Source organism: Apiospora aurea (assembly GCF_038362705.1).
Source record: "Apiospora aurea strain CBS 24483 chromosome Unknown utg000004l_segment0_segment0, whole genome shotgun sequence".
Taxonomy (NCBI): Eukaryota; Fungi; Ascomycota; class Sordariomycetes; order Amphisphaeriales; family Apiosporaceae; genus Apiospora; species Apiospora aurea.
The window spans coordinates 1,411,343-1,430,480 of NW_027117391.1; the positions used below are offsets into that span (position 1 = coordinate 1,411,343).

The following is a 19,138-nucleotide window of genomic DNA, read 5'->3' on the forward strand; positions in this document are numbered from 1 at the left end:
TTAATATAAAAAGCCTTTATTAATCCCTTTACGCTAGCGTAGTTTAAGGAATAAAAATCTTTTTAAGCTATATAAATACTAGTTTATTACTCGTTCACCCTTTTTAGTGACGCCGCGAAGAGCTAGTCCTTAATTTCTATCGCTAAATCCTCTTTCGCCGTTAGGAACTATTATTATTAAACCAATAACCCCTTAAATATAATTAACGGCGGAAAAGCTTAACTATTTACGTTAACGCACTTAATAATTAATACTTATTTATAATTAATAAAGTCTTTAACGATAATTCGTTTTAAACCGGTAAAACCGATTATTATTTAATTATTACCGAGGTTAATTTAATTACCTATTTCGTTAACGTTATAAATATACTCGATAAGGGTATTACGAATAAAGTTATAATTAAACCTATTAAAAAATTCTCGTATATTTTCCTAGAGGTTACTATAATTTATTTAAAATCTATTAATTTTAAAAGAGTAAAATTAATTAATAAATAGCGCCTATAAAACTTCTTTACCTAATTCTTTTTAAGCACGGTATTATTACCGGCGGCTTTAAATATACGTTAAGCGAAAATCTAAAAGATATAATAAAAAAATAAAACACCGAGAGCATACTACGTAAAGGTTTAAAATATAATCCGAGCCTCCTCGGTTATAGAGAAAGCTTAAAAGGACTTATTTTTTCTCGGATTATTGGACGGCCTTATATCCGCGCGGGAAATCGTAGTCCGCGAAATATTATATAGTTTCGCGGCGAATTTAATTAATCGATTATTTAAAATAGTTTAAATCGTAGCCTATAACTTCTTCTCGTTAACTATTATTATAAATAAAAAAAGAAGAGGGAAAAGAAAAGAATAATGTATTTTAATTAATTCTATAATAGAAAATGGCTAATTTATATATACATTTAAGGGTGGTGATCGCAAGGGTTAATAAGATAAAAGGGTGGCCCGTAACAGGGGTGGCCCGTAGCAGGGGTGGCCGGCTTAGGCAAAAGAATAAAACCCAGCACAGCGTCGTCAATCTGGACCGACTCTTAAGAGGTGGTAGGAGCGGTAATAGTTACTTATTAATAGCATGCTTGAAGCCTACATTTAATCTAATTATATAATTTAAAGCAGGTACGCATGGCCAGGATGAGGTATGGGACAGTCGAGCATTACTAGACTGTTGGGAGAGCCTTAGTCAGTTGCAGCATATCCAACCCTTCAGGAGAGACAGGCACACTTTCTTCCTGAACCTCCTCCTCCTGTCCGCGAAGACAGGCATGCTGCATACTATCGGCTGTTCTTATGCGCTCAGTCGGCTCGTAGCGGAATATCTTCAGCGCCAAGTCTGTAAGAAGTACAGTTTCATCATGCAGGTCCTTCTCGGAAACTTCTTCGTCGTCGCGACGTTCAAGAGCGGCGGAGATGGGGTGTGTATAGCCGCCGCGTTGGATTGCTTTGTTTCTTGCCTCCTCAAGCGCAGCTACTGATTCGTAGGCTGCGGGGTGCGCCGGGTCGTTGCGCTGCGAATCGGTTAACGAGAAAACGCCAAGCTCAGGCTTGTCATCAGGTTTGACCATTTCCATGAGGATGTAATCTTGCCACCGGCTCTGTTTGTACCGGTACCTCTGCAGTAGAATATCGTTTTGCAGCCTCTCGAGGCTAGCCCTATACTTCACTGGCAGTGGTCCCAGGTACTCCTCTAGTAACTCTGTCTGGTATAGAAGACTCCCAGAAAAGGGCATGGTTCCCAGAAAAGGGCATGGTTCCCAGAACGTCCATGATGGCAGCCCCAAGGGACCAGATATCACTGGGCAATCCAGGCGCAGACAGGAAGGTCACCTCTGGTGCGGAGAATGCTCTTGCGACCCCGTGGGAATCCTTGCCATCGGGTACAAATGCTTCCCCAAAGCCGGCGACGACAATGTCTTCTAGGATGATGTTGTCCTCGTCCTCATACGTGGGCCACATAGCAGGGACCACCGCGTAACTTGGGGCATTCGGAGGAGGGTCCCCGCCTGATGGAGTCTGGATACCGGCAATATTGATTCCGTCGTCGAACACCGCCAAGATCTCGTCTTCGGTCAGATGGTCGAGGTTGCGGATCTCCATGAGGACGTTTTGGATCATGAAGTCGCCATGGCACACTCCTTGGCTCTGCAGGAACCCGATTGCTTTAGTCATCTGCCGGCAGAGCTTCTTCTTCGCCTCAAGCTTGTGCTGATTGTGTTCAAGCCATTTTCGCAGTGATGGACCTAGGAGAGGCAGCACCAGTACAAGGTGCCGGACATTGGGGCCCTGATGCCAAAAGTGTTTATCGGGGAGCATGATATGATGAGCAGCAGCTGAGTTGACGCCGTCATCGCCAAGCACTTTAGCGAGCAACAGCTCTCCCTTATCCTCAGACGAGTGGCTGGCCGCCACTATCTTCAAAGCACACCAGCGGTTTTGCTCGTGGTCACGACAGAGCCAAACTGTTGCGTTCGGGCCATGTCCTAGCTTATGAACAACTTCGTATTCGCCAATAAACTCCTCGAGATAAACGGGGTCAAGCCCCCCAGGCTTGTACATCTCGACGTCTTCGACGTCTTCGACTTCATATTTGTAGAAGCCGTTCACCCAATACTTTGATACCAGACTATCCTCTTCGGCAGTAGTGGCAGGGACTTGCTCCAAAGGAGCATCTCCCATTTCTACGGGGCTCGATGTCGTCGTAGACATGGTGCAGGTCGCGTTCAGTTTGGATATGCTGGTCTCTAGGCTTATGAGAATGTCTGGTGGTGAAAATGAGCAACGAGTTCTGCCAACTGGTTTGGCTGGAAGATTTCTATGAGAGGAGCTGTTGATGGATATATGTCTGCCTATAGATCGGTGCTATTGTTACAAAGATTGCGGTATTTATATCTATGTTGTTGGCTATGGAATGGCTGTCATCGGTGCTAGGCTCTTCGTAGTTTCAAAGGGACAAAGATGAGGCATCCGTCGTGGTCTTTTGTTTCTTGTTTGGTTGCCATTGATTTCGACCAGATCATACGTCGCTAGATTGGGTGATACTGAAGATGATGACAAAGAGTCGTCGAGTTGTCATGGACTCCTAGATGGTCTTTTCAAAGAACAGTTGAGACTTTGACAAGACACCGGGCTGACCGTAGCAGCAGGCCTTCATCCAATGGCCACAGATGTAGTAACAGCCGAGAACCAAAACATGACAATTGAATATATCGTTGATTCTGGTATGCAATGTAGTGTCATTTTCCATGTCATGATATTCGAGTGTTGGTGGTATGTCTGTACTTCCAAGGTAGCATTAGGATTGAGAGAACATCAATTGAAGTGCGTTGTTTGTAGACACTGTGCATCGTCACCCAAAATGGCGGGCTTTGCACAGTGCCAGCTCTTCGTAGCGCCACGTGACAGGGGTCTCGAAATTTCTGGCCCAGCTCCGATTCCGACTTGTCGCGTGCAACCAGCAAGACAAACCTGAGCTCCCGCAGAAGACGACCACAGCCTTGCTCACTTTTGGCGAGACTCTTCAACAGCAGCCACCATGCCGAGAGCTGCGCAACGGAGACTGCACGTCCTCAGACGGCCGGTAAGCCCTTCCAATTTGCATTCCGTCGGGCCCAATGGCTGCCACAGCCCCCGCCATCCACCATGCGACAGGCGAAACAGCCATCCCGCTCTCTCTACTATCACCGTCTAGGAGCGACTTGCTAACTCGGACCTCCCACCTGTACAGAAATTGCGCCAGTCGTGGAGCAAATACAACCTCTACAACCTCTGGCGCCAGCGGGACCCCAAAATCGGCTTCACCGACCACGAGACCTTCTTCCAGCAGAAATGGCGGGCCAAGGGTCTGCTCCGAGCCTACCACGGCGAGCACATCAAGGAGCGCGACTGGGAGCGCATGTTCAGCCGGCGCTTGCTCAGCGTCGCCAACATGAACCCGCAATACATGGCCCAGAACGACGGCTCCGAGATGGCCGCCGGTCGGGGCTCCGGCCGGGACATTGTGTCCAAGTGGAAGGATGACCGGGTCGACCCCAAGCCCATCACGCCCTACATGAACATGGCCTTCGCCCCCATGGAGCGCCGCCTCGATATCGCCGTCTTCCGCGCCATGTTCGCCAGCAGCGCCCGCCAGGCCCGCCATTTCGTCGTCCACGGAAAGGTCAAGGTCAACGGCAAGGTGGTGAGTAACACCGAAGAACGATGGCCGGGGAAATAAACGAGGAAAAGTCGGGCAGGCAATGGCTGACACAAAGCGCTGTTCCAATAGATGCACTTCCCAGCCTACAAACTTAACCCTGGCGACATGTTCCAGGTCGACCCCGACGCCGTCATGTTCGCAACCGGACAGCCCAAGAAGAAGGGCGGCAGCAACGCCCGCCAGGCTGTCACGAACCCCCAAGCCAACGCCGAAGCTGAGCCGGCAGCCGAAGAAGCAGAAGGCGCCGAGGCCGAGGCCGAGGCCGCAAAAGCCGCAGAGGCCTCGGAGGTGCCCGAGCAGGACCCCGAGACGACAGACAAGCCCGAGGCGCCCAAGGCCGACATGAAGCCTACGAGGCAGGCCATCCAGAAGCTCACGAAGCAAGCCAAGTCCATCCTCGCCCGCGACCGCGACGTGTCCACCTCTCAGAAGCAGAACCTCCGCTCCTTCCTGAAGCGCGCCAAGCCGCTCCTCTCCAAGGCCGGCCGGCCGACGGCGACGCCCACCGACATCCTCGACGAGCTCAACAGCATGGTCAAGGAGCTCAACCTGTCCGACGCGCCCGCGGAGGCCGCCGCTACCGAAGCACCATCCACACCAGAGCAGGCCGTCGCCGCCGCCGCCCGCCAAGAGCCGCCCCGCAGCATCGAGGACCTGAACGCGGACGAGCTCAAGGCGCTCCAGCGCCTCATCAAGGAGGAAGAGGAGAACCCCGCCGACCCCACCAAGCCCTACCACACCCCCTGGAAGCCGCGCGACTACATGAGCCCGTTCGCCTTCATCCCCCGCTACCTCGAGGTCAACCAGAACGTCTGCTCGGCCGTGTACCTGCGACACCCCGTCGCCCGCGTCAACTCGGCCGAGGTGCCGACGCCCTTCGGCTACCAAGTCAACCAGCTGGCCTTCAACTGGTATCTCCGCCGGCGTTAAAGCGGCAAGAGAGTGGGGGGACCAGCGTCAGTTGGGACGGGGATGGATGGGCGTGTACGAATGTGCTGTGGAGGCTAGTAGTAGACGAACATGACGAGACGAGATGTATACTACGAATCTCAGCCATCGTGCCGGGCAAAAACCAAACAAATATCGCTGCTCATTACAAGAGCGCCAGGGATATGGAGAAGCACGGCAGCGTCTTCTCCAACGTGTATAGAGACATGTAACTATTAAGAACCAGTAAAATGTATGACCACTACGGCCGCAATCACCTTCCACACGAATTGTATAGATCGTGACCCACGTGATCGTAGGAAGGAACTTACAAGACCGATTGTTCACCAAGGCACAAACCGGGTAGACTTAGAACCAATCTCCCCCTCTCCAGTTGGCAGACCGTCAGATCAGCAGGCGGGTAGCTGGGAGAATACAAGGCCAGTACTCGGAAGCAACGCAACCAATCCATCTACATACACGAGCAAAGTAATGTGGAACCCCATATTCAACCTCGTTGAGATGGTCACGCAGGGCAGTTTGTCACGAATTCAATTGCCGGCAATTCTCGAAAGGGAGGCAAGAATCAAGAGTAATCATCCTTTTTTATTTCAGACGATCTGGACTAGAAAAAAACACATCAAAGTTACAAGTACGAATCAAGGAAAAACAAGAAAGGCTGTCAAAGTGTTTGTCGACGTAAGGAAAACCAGAGTGAGAGCCTTTTGTAAGGCCCTCGTGTGAGGTGGCGAGAGATCTTCCTGTCCGACTGTCGATGGCCAAATCAGCGAGACTTGCACACCAACCAGTCTCCCCGGGACGGAGATCTCTTCCCCTTTTTATGAGTACATCCATCTAAGTAGGGAAGTAGTGTGTCCTGACCAGCATCCCTCTCGCCTCCGAGACGAAACGCCTCAGTCCGACTCCCTTCCTTACCCCAACCCCGTAACCTGTCGTGAAGATGCCGAACGAAGAGGGGGTGAGAGGGGCTCGGGGCATCCGTTGCCTATTGAGGGCTGAATCCTTGGAGTAGTGCGAAAGGACTTGAACAGCAGCAGACCGCGGCTGTCCGATGCGTCAAGAGAATAGATGATGTCGTGTGTGCCTATTCGCCGAATAACATGTCTACACCTTGAAATCTCATAAGACGTCGGGATCGTAGGATCGATCATGTAGATGGCGATGCACTAGTAGTTGCGGGATCGTGGGATGTGAAAAGGCAGATGCAACTCGTCGAGGCCCTCCTGAAACCGATTATATGATGTTTCCCTTTTGGACAATAGTCAAAACCCACGGGAGCCACCATCACTTTTCGTTTGTGAGAAATAATTGGTCGCGCATCTGCAACCAGATCTCTTTTTTTTTCAAGACTCCCCGACGACAGCAGTATTCAACCGACGACGAGTCCATATCCCGCCGAGGGCAGTCTTCTCAGACAGATGTGTGTATTAGAGGCGTGGTTGATTAAAAGGAAGAGAGTGAATAGACAAGGGCGAAGCGAAAATAGAGTAAAGGAAACCGCGGCTGGTTGGTATTGTGGTGGACATGGCATGAATCGTAGAGAGAGAAAATCGCAGACGAGTCGTAGCAGAAAACGGGCGGGCGACCAGGTGTGGCTTAACGCAGGGAGAAACCCTTGCGCTTGCCTTCCTTTTCGATGGGCCTGCCGCTCTCGACTCTGGACTTCTTCTCCTCAAGTTCTAACCGTTGGCGCTCCAACTGCTCCTTCATCTCGCGATGGCGAGCGTAGAGTTCTTCTTCGCTCTGCTTCAGCTTGCTCTCCTTTTCGGCGACCTTCTGTTGGAAGACCATTTTCATTTCGGCTTCCATCTTGGCAAGCTTCTGCTCGTGCAGAGCACGCTCCTCTTCTTGTTTGACGGCAGGGTTGACCTCCTTGAAGACGCTGGGATCTTGGGCAACACCCATGGCGGTCAGCTTGTCGGTTCTGTAGTTCTCGTACAGGTTGTTGTTGGTGTGCTCCTTGAGCTCCTCCATGTGGGTTCGGATCAGCATTTGACGGAGCTTGACGAAGTCACAGTGCTCCTCGTTGTCCACCTCGATGACACCCCACGGGTACCGGCGACCGCGGACCTTGCGACCCTCAGCGTTGGTGATCTCGTTGGTAGCGCCAACAACAGCGAAGGGGACCTTGGTCATGATCTCATTGTTCTCGGCAATGGTCTCCTCGTCATCAAGCTCGTAACGGGGACCCTCGAAGATTTGGATACCGTGGTGCTTGATGTCGCCAAGGATCTAAAACCTTGTTAGCATGTATATACCGATATTGGGCAAAGGCAGTTGACATACTCTCGCCTTGAAGCTGGTAATCTCGTCGTCGGTAAGGGTATCGGACTTGGCGATGACGGGGATCAGGTTGACCTTGGTGTGAAGGCGGCGCATGACTTCAATGTCCAAAGGCTTAAGAGCGTGGCCAGTGGGCTGGATGAAGTAAACACAGGCATGGATACGGTTGTCAACAATGTTCATGCGGTTAACCTTGTTCTCGGCATCCAAGTAGGCGTCATATCGCTGCTCGATGTTGTCGACAATAGGTCTCCACGACTCGTCGTTGTTCACAAAGTCACCGAAACCGGGTGTGTCGACAACGGTCAGGCGAAGACGGACACCGGCCTCCTCGATATCAGCGCTGATAGACTGAATCTGGACGGTCTTGGGAATAATGTCCAGGCTAGGGCCCTTGCGCTCTCTGGGGGGTAGAGAGATGTGTTAAACAGGGTGTTGACGAGTGTCGATTTGCCCAGGCCAGATTCACCTATTAGATGGGTCAGTCACCACTGTTCTCCGAGTTGGAACCAGTCACAAAAACTTACCAACAACCATTACATTGAAGTTGAACCCTTTACGGACACTCTTGCGGTGCCATTGGTTGGGCAGGTTGGCAAAACCAACATAGCCGGTAAGCTTCCTGCGAACAATGTTTCTGCTATCATTTATGGATGATGTCGGGGGCCGGAAGCTGGGTATCAATGTCAGATATGATGTTCATCGAAACGTGATCAGAACAGTGCTCACCTGAGGGGGGCGGCGAGCTCATGGCTGCCGGGGAAGCTGTGCCGTTGGAAGCTATTCGGAGTAAAAGTCAGCCCGTCAAGTCTTGATACAAAACAGATATAGCACATGTCAAAAGGTCCAAGGAACAAGCTGCAAGAGACGCCGGAGTTGGTGGACTACCATGAGACGTGATCCTGTGGGTATAAAGCTCTGCATAATCCGTGGAGTTGAGAACCGGCTTCAAAGGTCCAAGAGTGGGAGCATCGACATGCAGCATGCTGCGAATGTGTCGCACGGGAGCAGGTGCTTGGTTCTCCTTGTGAGGGTAGCTGCTGGATCTGGCAGCCGGGATTGGGGGAGTGCCGCTCTGCTCCCGGGCCTGGGCAGCTTGGGCTGCCAGGGCTTCCTCCGTGATTGACTTGTCGAGTTGGACGCTCCTTGCCCGTCCTTTTCCGTGGTTGACGAAAAAAGCAGACATATTGTAGGTGTTGGAAGTCTGTACTTCTTCTGGTGGGTGATGAAAGGGAAACGGATGTTCCGAACGATGGCCGAGTATTCCAAAGAATCCAAAAGACGAAGAGACCTAACGAGTGATAGATCGAACCAAAAAGGGGAGTGTGATGCTGGCTAAACGAGCGTGGATGGGTGTTGATGTGATGTGGTATGTTGGAAGACGGAACGAGAATAGGCGTCGGTCGTCAAAGCCAGTGGTCGGTTTGCCATATCGCTCGAGATTGGGTATTGTCGGGGTCGAGGGAAGGCGCGCACGGGTGTACGGGCGTGGCCAGGTCCCGAGGTGATTGCATCCAGGATTTGTCTCTTGCAGCAGTTGCTCCCCGGGTTGGGCCCGGGACGCGGATGGGCATTGCATTTTTGTTTTCAAAACTCAAGATAGTGCTTACCCATATCGAATGTTTCAAGATGTTTTGATATCGATGAAGAGGGGAAAATAAAGATTTGTCGAGGTAGGCGCGAAGTCTAGAAACCGCAAGCAAAAGTTAGCAAGTAATCAAATAAACGCACTAGGACGGCATGGCGACACGTGGGAGGCACTTGAGCAACCAAGAAATCAAACGGTAACCCGCAGCAGCAAGCAAGCAGCAAGCACGCGGCACTGATGAGTAACGGCAGCAGCAGAACCCAGAAAGCCTGAGGATGGCATGTGGTGGTTGACAGTTCTGCTGCTTCCAGCCTCCCCAAGCAGGCCTCCCCCTGAATCGAGTGAAGTGCGCAGTACTGCTGCTGCCGAGGCGAATGTTCTGTGTGTGTGTGTGTGTGTGTGTAGGTGTAGGTGTGCAATGCGCGCAATAGTGCAGTGCAGATGCAGAAGCCATGCACGGAAACGAAAAGTCCATCCTCCTCTCGTGCTCGCCACCTAGGGAAGAAACATGGTGGTCGCGTACGTACCCAAGGGCGCAGTGAAGACGAGGCGAAGAAGAGTCGAAGTCGTCTGCTTGAAGTCGCGTGTCAATGGTGTCGCAAAGACTCGGGGGGGTGTTGCGGTGGCAGATGGAAGTAACGAGGACTCCAGAAGCGAAAGTGAGCACAGAAGATTAAAACGGGTGAGGATTTAGAATAATACAGGCGCACACAAAGGCAGGAGGAGAAGAAGCTGGGCTGGAGTTGAATGAATGGCAGCACCCGAAGTCCAAACCTATGAAGTCGATGGGATTGGGGGGATGGGAAGGGGATGGTGGTTATTGGGATTGGGATTGGGTTGGTGCAGGCAGGACAGGAATTCAATTGCTTTCAATGCTAGTGTGGCCTGTGTCGAGACAACAGGTGGTTCTGCGCGGTGCAAGGTGGTAATGGAAGGGGTACGGGAGCAGATACATACATACATACATACATACAGTGCGCCGCCCTCGCGCTGCTCCGTTTTTTCCTACTGTCTCTTGTCTTGGTCTCTGCCGCCTTTTCTCTCTACCTGTCCTAATCAAATCAAAAATTCTAATAAGGCTCTTGGGCTCTTTGGGTTGCCTGCTCTCGCCGTCACACGTTCGCTCTCGTCGCCTGCTTTCTGTCTCATTTGCTTTTTTCTGTCTGTCTCCTCCCGGCTCGGCCACGTTAGCCAACGAGAGGCCTTCTCGAATGACAGGACGGACGAAGAAACAAAAGGGGCTTCATCTCTCGCCCACTTTGGTTGGCCAGGCTAGACCAGGGTCGAGGGTACATGCAAAATAGAAAGAGGGTCTCTCCCCTGCGCAATCCCACCTTTCGGGCCACCCCTGCGAACACGATATTTGGAGAATGTAGAGTTATTGGCCGCCAGGTGCCATCCATCCTTCCTGGGTGAATTCTGCGCTGGCCGGACGCGACGATATGTCACTCTCGCAGCGCCGGCCAGTTGACAGACGCCTATCACTGGCTATCAGGATGCGAAGATACCGGGATCTGACAGCAGAGTAAAAGTGGTCGGAACGGGATTTATCATTGGGCGACAGGGGGGGGCTAGCATGCCAGCACTCAGCGGCACACTTTGCAGCTCCTCGATTGGTTTGATTAAGCCCATTTGGTTCAAGCAACCACCTTTTTAGGTGAGCAGAGGGCGGCCAGCGGGCAGGCGAGGAGGCTTGAGCTCACTCAAACTGTCTCTTTTGCGCGCTCGTCATCAAACCTGTGCCGAACTAGCCAAACCGTTGCTGCAGCTCGAAATCTAAATCTGCAGTCAGAAACAAATGCAACCGTCGGCAGCAGCTAAAATGGGCCAGCCGGAGCGCAGTCCAGGCAGTCCAGCGTCACCAGCGACTCCCGCCCGTCATCAAGGTTACGATTCACCTTATGTTTATTTGCTTCTGGACTTGGCTTGACTTGATTTGAGACGAAGGCGTCCGACACATGCAGACTCAGTACCATTTTCCTGCGAGCCCGGTGGCAGCACCCAGTGCAATCTCAGACGAGCGACGACCTCAATCTGAATCTGAGGTGAAGAGTGGGCAGGATGGTTGCAGCGCATGTTGTCAGTACCACCTGCAGGTTGCACAGGACAAAGTGTTTGCTAGGAGCATCCCATATTAATGATGCCTCCAACCTTACTAGAGCTCAAATTAATTGCTGGCCAAATTGCATTGGAGGGCACCCTGATCTGATGCGCTACTAGTCGGGGAAGGGGTCTCGGGTCTAGCCACCCGCCCAGAAAAAGAGAGGAGAGCGTGGACGGGAACGGGCAGAAAGGCCACCAGAGGGACATAAGGGAGCATTGATATCATTTTCTGATACCTAATACCGTGTCATGCGCCCGTTGGAGCACCAGAGAACCAGAGAACCAGAGCACCACCGCCTGATCCAGATCCAGACTTTGCCTCGCCCGCCGTCGCCAGTGTCCCAACGGACGTGTGCTGGAAGAGAGACATTACGGTTATGTCGATGTACCGGAGCGCAGGCCTGGATGTACGAACCTTCGTGTTGGGCGGCCACCCCAATCGCTTACGGTACAGTACAGACAGTTCAGTCCAATCCAATCCAGGAATCTGCACGCTCGACACGAAAAAAGCAGGGACGTTGCTGGATCGGGAATGACCCCTGTGGAGCCGCTCATGTTTCCTCCCCCAAAGTCAGTTAGTGGCCCTTGCGTCCGTTCTTCGTTCCTCAGCAGCCCGGCAAGCAGCAAGGGGCATGGCTAGCATGGCAGCATGGGCTTCCCCTAATAATACAGTGCCCCCCACACCACCCACTCCGGGTGATGAGCTTGCAGGCATGAGCCGATGCCCAGTCTCCTTCTCCAGTAACCGTGGTAGCCCGCCCACCAGCACCAATGTCCTCTCAGCCACACCCACGGGCCACAGCTGACCAACCTTAGCGGATCATTGAACTGCCGGTAGGCCGACTGCTACGACGACTGCAGCCCGCGATGCGTGCGGCTGTGTCGGTATGTGAGCATCTTAGACGGGCGCCTACTTTTTGTGGAAAGTCGGTGTTTCCAATGCTATCTCACTCCAAGTAGTGCTACATGCAATCGCTCCAGGTTAGCAGCCCCGGTATCCTACTTCCACGACTGGACGCCAACCATTGTGTGAGGCCACTCGCAGGCTATCAAGGCAATTATATGACAGTTTTGGCAGGCTGTCATAACGAGAGTACATGAAAAGGGATTTATCAGCACTGCAATGAAAATCTTCCAGTATGACATCGTTTATGTGCTCGAAACCCTCTTCCGTCGTTATCAGAGTTGGATCGATGATCGTGATACCCAAGTGCAACCAAATTAGCGCATTTTTGACATGTATAAAATGCGCTTGTAGTTTGCGATAATCCGTTGGAGCATCAGTGTATCAGATTGCACAATTACCTCTAATATTCTCTACGTTCGATCCGATGCTAAACCAGCACGGCGAACAAGTCACGGTGAGCAGGTTACCCCTATTATAGTAACTCAAGAAGAAGCCACCATACCCAGTACTTTTGAAACTTTCAAAACTGATTCAACGTATGTGATCCCCATGGATAGAAATAAGTTTTTCGGTTTTGTTCTGGCGCAGGCCTGCCCTTTCGAGAGGAATATATCTCGCCTAGGATAGGTAAAGCACATGTCCGGTCTTATACTACCCTCACTTTCTAATATCGAAGCTCTTGTAAAACGAAAGACGTGTTTCCTCTTTCATAATTGCCTTGGCCATTTTCATATTGGTCGCAATATCTCTATCGTGTCCCCACAGGCCTACAGACCCATCCTTCTTTGTAACATAATTGGCAGCGATTTCGCCCTCTCACCCTCCTTGATTATTCAAACTGGGTGCAAAAGCTATAGCCCAGTCTCGCGTTGACTTTGTCAAGCCGAAGGTCTAATTTATAATATTGTCGAATAATTAAAGGAGGTACTGTCCTCCCAATACACTGTTCAACCTTAATATTACTCATCGTCTTTACCAACATATCATGGCCCTACATACTTTCATCTAATGTGGCTCGATCAAGTTCCCAGACGACGCATGAACAAGCATATGACTACCCACTTCGACTATGACTGTTTTCCCGTGGAATCTATTCCAGCAGATCGCATCGAGAGAGAGAAAAAGAAAAGAAAAACCCCCAATCTTTTCTGCTCTCACTCTGCCAATATAAAGGTTGACCGATCCGGCTGGCTGCGACAGCAAGAGGGACAGACCTTGACCGATCAACTCACCATGCCGTACAGCAGCAATTCAGTGGCTAGTGCCAGCCGCCACTCCCCAGGACCCCATTATCTTGGGTGTCAGATATGTCGACTTCAAGGAGTCCGACAAGTTCTCCAAAGAAAAGCCGTACTACGCATACACAACCGAAAAGATGGGACCTGACAACTTTGACTTATCGCCATATCATGTCCTCCGTGTCTGCAACCTCTGGTGCCGAGTGAGATCTCGGTATATCGAAACAGGGGGCTATACAAATCCCAGGGCCCTTGGGTGGAATCCCGTCCTGCGTTACTCTGGCAACGAGAACGAGAATAAGTATCCACACTTCGCGGCGCAACACCGGCACGGGAACTGCTTGGATCTTATGAGCCACGTAGGCTTTCGTTGGATTACTCCGGAACAGTTTATAGAATATCTCACTAAGTGGAACGTGGACCAAATAAGGCAGCTCGTGCTCGATAAAAGGAAGAACGGGGAGCAAATCGGTAGAAGGGCGCTGAGGTTCGGCAAGAAGGCCGCATCAGGTCGCGAGAGGTAGAACGGCTACAGATCATGACACCTATCCCATCTTCATAGTCGTCCGTAACCGAAGAACCTTCCCAGGTCGTTCACTCATCCGATTCGTGTGAGCCATTTCTATCTTTTACTGGCGCTGTTTCCCTTCCTGTACCCGCCTGTCTATGCTTTTCTTCTTTCCTGCATTCAAAACCTGCTTCTTTCCCACTCCCTCAATCCGAGGCCACCGCAAACTTGCTCAAACCCCGCAACTTGGCCCCCGTGAAGTAGAGGACCCAGATCCCGACAATGCCGATGGTGCTCAGCCCGCCCAGCAGCGAGGTCCCGCGCGCGACGCCGAGGTGATCGAACAGGGGCTTGGCGAAGAGGATGCTGGCGAACACGAGGGCGCTCCGGAAGAAGTCGTTGCCGGCGAACAGGCTCGCCGCGTACTGCGGGTAGCTGAGGGGCACGTACACGAAAACGCACTGCATCACCACGAACACGGTCGCGCCGTAGACGGTGATGCCGACCGTCGGCGCGATCCAGTGGACGTCCGGCCGCGCGGTCCAGGCGAAGATGAACAGGCCGACGGTCGGGCCGAACGCGGCGATCAGGGCCGGGACCAGGCGCGTCTCCTGCACGGGGAAGCCCCGGGCGCGGACGCGCGGGTCCATGTAGAAGTAGAGGTACGAGACGTAGACGACGACGCCGATCAGGCACGCGACCATAACGCACAGGAACAGGAGGCCGATCTGGCCGTAGTTCATGCCGTAGTAGACCGGGTACACGAGCGGGAAGACCTCGAAGAAGGAGTAGTAGATGCCGTAGATGATGGCGGTGTAGACCTGCACGAACAGGATGGCGGGGTCCTTGAGGGTGATCTCGAGCGGCTTGATCAGGGCGTCGATCAGCACGGCCTTGCGGTCGAGGTTGCGCTCGTCGATCTCGGACTGCGACATGAAGCGCGGCGAGCCCGTCAGTTTGCGGAGGCGCTGGGCGCGCTGAAGCAGCAGGCTAGGCGTCGATGTCTCGGGCAAGAAGAGGAACATGACGATAAATACAGGGGTGGCCGCCCACAGGATCTCGAGGAGGGACCATCGCCATCCCTTCACAGGAACCGAGTACCCAGAGAGCAATGGGCCCAGCGCAGGCCCGCAATAGGCAGCAGATACCCAGGCGACTATGCACATATGGTCAGCACCAGGCTATATGGTTCTATAAGAGAAACAAGGAAAAGACGAGACTTACTCATAGCATACGGGAGAACCATCATGTCGTACATATCCCCGAACGAGGCAGCCCCGTTCGCCAGACACGACGAGCCGAAGAAGCCCTGTAGGAACCGCAAGACCAGGAGCCCGGCGACGTTTTGCACGAGCGCGGTGGGGATGGAGATGATAACGAACAAAAACATGGTCCAGGTGTAGACGGGGTTCCGGCCAATGCTGGGCAGCTCGCTTAGGGGCGAGAACAGCAGGGGGCCAGTGCCGTAGCCCAGCACGAACAGGGCCAGACCCAGGCTGGCCACAGTGACGTTGACGCCAAAGGCCTCCATCACTCCTTCGTCCGACGTCGTGTAGATGGCTGACGACGTATAGACGACAAACGTATAAATGCAGATGATGAGGGCAACCAGCCCCCGGCGCAGGGATGTCCAGTTCTGCGGATTCGCTGCGTCGTCGGTGTAGTACCAATCGACGAGGATGGCGCCATCCTTGGTCTGGCGCGGCATAATGGGGATCGACTTGGTCTTCTCGAGTTCATGTTGCTGGTCGACCTCGAGCCGGTCTTCAGTGTTGGGCACGGTCGCCTCGCGGCCTCGTATAGGGGCCAAGGTGTTTGAGCCTGCTTTATTCTGTTGCTTCTCTTCGTCATCGCCTGATGAAGCCGATAAGGTGGTGGATGAAGCTTCTGGGACATCAGGCGATTTGGGGGATGTTGTGTCGTTGCCTTCAGAGTCGAGTAATTTTGTCCATGCCTCAGGGAGTTTGAAGTCGGCTTCTTCTTCGGGATACTTGAGTATGCGGTTTCCGGCAAGGAGGCGGAGGACCTGCCCAACAGGGGCATCGCGTATGATGTACGACATGGCGCAAGAACAATGGTTGCAACCAATGAGTATTCAGTAAATCTATAGGGCGCAGCGATAGTGTTGAGACCAGTCAGTACTTCTTCTTCAAACCTTTATTGCATTAATCGCTGTGCTTGATTTCTATTACCAGAACAACTTGAGGCTGGGGGTATCTGGACTTATAACCCGACATCCTCATTCTTGGCAGATCGTCCAACTTCGAAAGGGCTTATTCCATATTGTCTGGCAAGGTGCTATTTCCAATCACTGTATAGAAAGAATTTGGCCGAAGCATTGTGCTAGTAACACCGTACCCAACCGGAGATTACCAATCGCCGGGCATATCTGCGGGAAGGGGTCACAAAAAGTGCTCTCTTAGCTAGAAGCTAATCACAAGCCCTCGAAACGCTGAAGTGTTGAGGCTGTAGGTAGGGCCCCCTTAGCATATTTGTTTCCCAACCCTCGTAAGCATCCCCATTACAAATCGAAGGGACCAGTCAAGGTTACCGCGTTCAGTCAGCGGCATGAGGTTACATGCCTGCTGGCTGGCAGACCTGGGGTTAAGCGCGAACAGTAGCCCCGAGACTAGGCAAGTAAGCTCGTGGCTAATAGGCGGGCGGATGGATTCACCAGCGATAACTCCAGCCTGCCCCGGCTGTAGCAGCACATGATTGGCCAGTGCTGAGGATTGTTTTAGATGCGCCATCTTGCACCATTCCCGGCCAAGATGCAAACATTGGGCCGAGCTTAGAAATCCAACTATACTTTGGGGATTGATGAGCAGCAAAATGCGAGAATCTTACAAGTATTCATCTTTTATTTTACTATTTAGTGCCGAGAGGTGATAATGACTGAGCCGCTGAAAGTCAATTTGAAGACCCCTGGGCTTCTAGTTCAGGGGTCGCTGGTGATACGGGCAATGCAGTCTCTGCCTCAAGCACAGCCGGCTCCTCAAGCTGTTCGTTCTCTAGACCTTGCCGTTGTTGTAAGCGGTATACCAGGTCGCGAACATCTGACTCGATTGTATCCATGCCCCTCTCCTTGCATGTCTCGATAAGCCCCTGTACGCGACTATCTTCCGCTATGATGCACCTTCGGATAAGCGCTAGAGCTGTGTCGCGGTCCATCCACCAGTTGCGCACTTCGCCCTCGATGGTGACGGACTTGGCACGATCAAGGTAGCGGAATGCATGCTCGTACTGAGGGTTCAACGTGCAGATGAGGACCGTCCGATTGTAGACATAGCTGTCTGGCTTGACAGAGAATCCCTCCATCTCGGCCAGGAGGAACTGCATGGATTTCAACAACGTGCAATGCGAGAGTAGCAAGTGGAAAGTTGCCAGGTTCGGTGGCGAGGCACATATCCGACGAATGCTTCTGTACGTGTCCAGACCCGACTTGAAGCCTTGATGCTGAAGCTTTGCCTCAAGCACAACATTGAAAGCAGCCATGGGAATTTGGTCATTGATCCCGATTTCAAGCAGCATCTCGAGGGCCTCGTCCGTTTTCTCTGCAGAATCCCTCAGCATAGTGTAGATCTCGCGGGTACTGGACGAATCGGGCTGCAAGCCTGCCTTGACCATGAGACCCAGAGTCAAGAAAGCCTTCCTCAGGTCATGATCCCGAGCGTGGACATCCAGCAATGGTTCAAAATGGTGCAGTTCGAGCTTCTTCCCACGCTTCGAGAGTAGCTCGAGGGATTCTGTGACCAAACTGGCATCGCCATTCCTCGAGGCAGTGTTCAAAACGTCGAGAACCGTTCCGTCGGAAGGGGCTAGGATGCCAGGCGCCACCTTGCGCTCCCAGATATAGCTCACGCCGTCGTAATATGAGTCGCGGCTGAATGCTTCCAACAAAGCATACCACAGATTATCCGTGACCCCCGAGTCGGGATCTCGCAGCCGGCGTTGGAGGATCATTAGCGCCTCCGCGTGCATGCCCATCTCCGTGAATGTGTAGACGAAGATGTCGTACAGCCAGGGCGGAACAGCCATGTCGCTTGCGTTCAGTTTTTCCAACCTTTCCAAGGCCATCTCATATTGCCCGTCTCGCAGAAGCCCGACCGTAATCGCGACGAGTCCTTGGAATGTCGGTTCCATCCAGGCTTGCTTCATCGCTCGGAGGACCTTCGTGCGCAACACGTAGTCCGGGTGCACTGCAAGTACTTCGAGCACGCCATGATATACAGCAGAGGTCGGAAGGCATCCTGTAAACTCCATCTCTTTCAAAAGGTCCTCGACAACTTGCGCGGAGCCATACATCGGGTCCACGTTGATCTTGATGAGGCATTCGTAGAGAAAGGCGTCTGGTTTCATGCCACGCTTGGTCACAAGGTGCTGTACGATCGCGACGATGGTGTGGTATTGCCACTGCGCCGTCAGAAGCTCCTGAAGCGACGTGAGCAGAATCGAAGTGTCGATGAGGCCGAGCTCCGAGTCGGGGGGGAGGGTTCCCTGTGAGCAATACCGGTGGTATTTCGGGAAGGCGCTTCGCCATGCGGTCGAAGTAGCGCTCGTACGCATCTTGTGCCTGGCTTCGGCGTCGGTTGGGAAACCGGACAATTTCTTTCTCTTTCGGTTTCGGATGGACTCTGGTTATGCCCTCCAGATGCCTGGTGGCTTTCTTGAGGGCCTTTTGCGGAGCCACATCGCTATAGCTCCTCGTGCATGCTGGGCCGGCATAGGTGCGATGAGTGTGATCCAAGAAGGCCGACGTTCTTCTGGGAGGGACCAAAGGCTGCTGTAAAACTCTGGACAGAGCCTTCGCATCGACCGAAGGGCACAGACAGCGCCATAGCCCGTCAATTACTATGCGCTCTCCAGGCATTGAAGCTGAGAACACTCTCTGACCGCATCAATTGGCCCTGCTGCAGTACTGGAGCGAAAAACGAGCTTTGCGAACTAACTGTACTGAGGAATTGCAGCAATAAATCGTAGGTTCGTAGGTTGAGGCCGAGGACCCACAACAAAGCCATAGCTTCACGGAGTGATTTAGTCACGTGACAGGCACATTCATCACCGGGGAAGACCGACCGAAGGAGATATTCGTGCCTCGAAGAGACAATTGCTCTTCAATGGGGGGGTGGGGGGTTCTTATTTAATTATCTTGTCATCAGCTATGTCTCCTGCTCTCTTCTCCAAAGCCCAGCAGGAAGGCGGGTGGATGGGCTGCTCCTGAGACTGCCAACAAGCTTCCCCTTGCGCGGTTGGTGGGTATCTCATCCTACATGTAGCGCATCGGTATGCAGCTCTCTTCTCTTGTGAGAATCGGCAGAACCATTATCTTCATGGCTCCGTACATGTCGTTAGTCCTGT

General features: G+C 52.5%; 5 protein-coding genes across 5 annotated transcripts; 1 reads left to right on the plus strand and 4 right to left on the minus strand.

Moving 5' to 3' along the window:
- Nucleotides 1–1,170: 1,170 nt before the first annotated feature.
- PG986_005241 (CMGC/SRPK protein kinase) lies at nt 1,171–2,716 on the minus strand (the record flags this gene model as incomplete). The annotated part of the gene is made up of 3 exons (XM_066841463.1): nt 1,171–1,175; nt 1,287–1,623; nt 1,694–2,716. The coding sequence occupies 3 exons, from the start codon at nt 2,714–2,716 to the stop codon at nt 1,171–1,173; spliced, it is 1,365 nt and encodes a 454-aa protein (XP_066701325.1).
- An 826-nt stretch (nt 2,717–3,542) lies between these two features.
- PG986_005242 (mitochondrial 37S ribosomal protein uS4m) lies at nt 3,543–5,135 on the plus strand (the record flags this gene model as incomplete). The annotated part of the gene is made up of 3 exons (XM_066841464.1): nt 3,543–3,587; nt 3,735–4,187; nt 4,275–5,135. 3 exons carry the CDS (start codon nt 3,543–3,545, stop codon nt 5,133–5,135), a joined length of 1,359 nt encoding a protein of 452 aa, XP_066701326.1.
- A 1,614-nt stretch (nt 5,136–6,749) lies between these two features.
- Nucleotides 6,750–8,622, minus strand: PG986_005243 (septin; the record flags this gene model as incomplete). Its single annotated transcript, XM_066841465.1, has 5 exons — nt 6,750–7,385; nt 7,440–7,837; nt 7,964–8,109; nt 8,166–8,216; nt 8,333–8,622. The coding sequence occupies 5 exons, from the start codon at nt 8,620–8,622 to the stop codon at nt 6,750–6,752; spliced, it is 1,521 nt and encodes a 506-aa protein (XP_066701327.1).
- Nucleotides 8,623–13,986: 5,364 nt separating this feature from the next.
- Nucleotides 13,987–15,842, minus strand: PG986_005244 (cycloheximide resistance; the record flags this gene model as incomplete). The annotated part of the gene is made up of 2 exons (XM_066841466.1): nt 13,987–14,936; nt 15,005–15,842. 2 exons carry the CDS (start codon nt 15,840–15,842, stop codon nt 13,987–13,989), a joined length of 1,788 nt encoding a protein of 595 aa, XP_066701328.1.
- An 848-nt stretch (nt 15,843–16,690) lies between these two features.
- On the minus strand, nt 16,691–18,346 carry PG986_005245 (uncharacterized protein; the record flags this gene model as incomplete). Its single annotated transcript, XM_066841467.1, has 1 exon — nt 16,691–18,346. The coding sequence occupies one exon, from the start codon at nt 18,344–18,346 to the stop codon at nt 16,691–16,693; it is 1,656 nt and encodes a 551-aa protein (XP_066701329.1).
- Between the last annotated feature and the right edge of the window lie 792 nt (nt 18,347–19,138).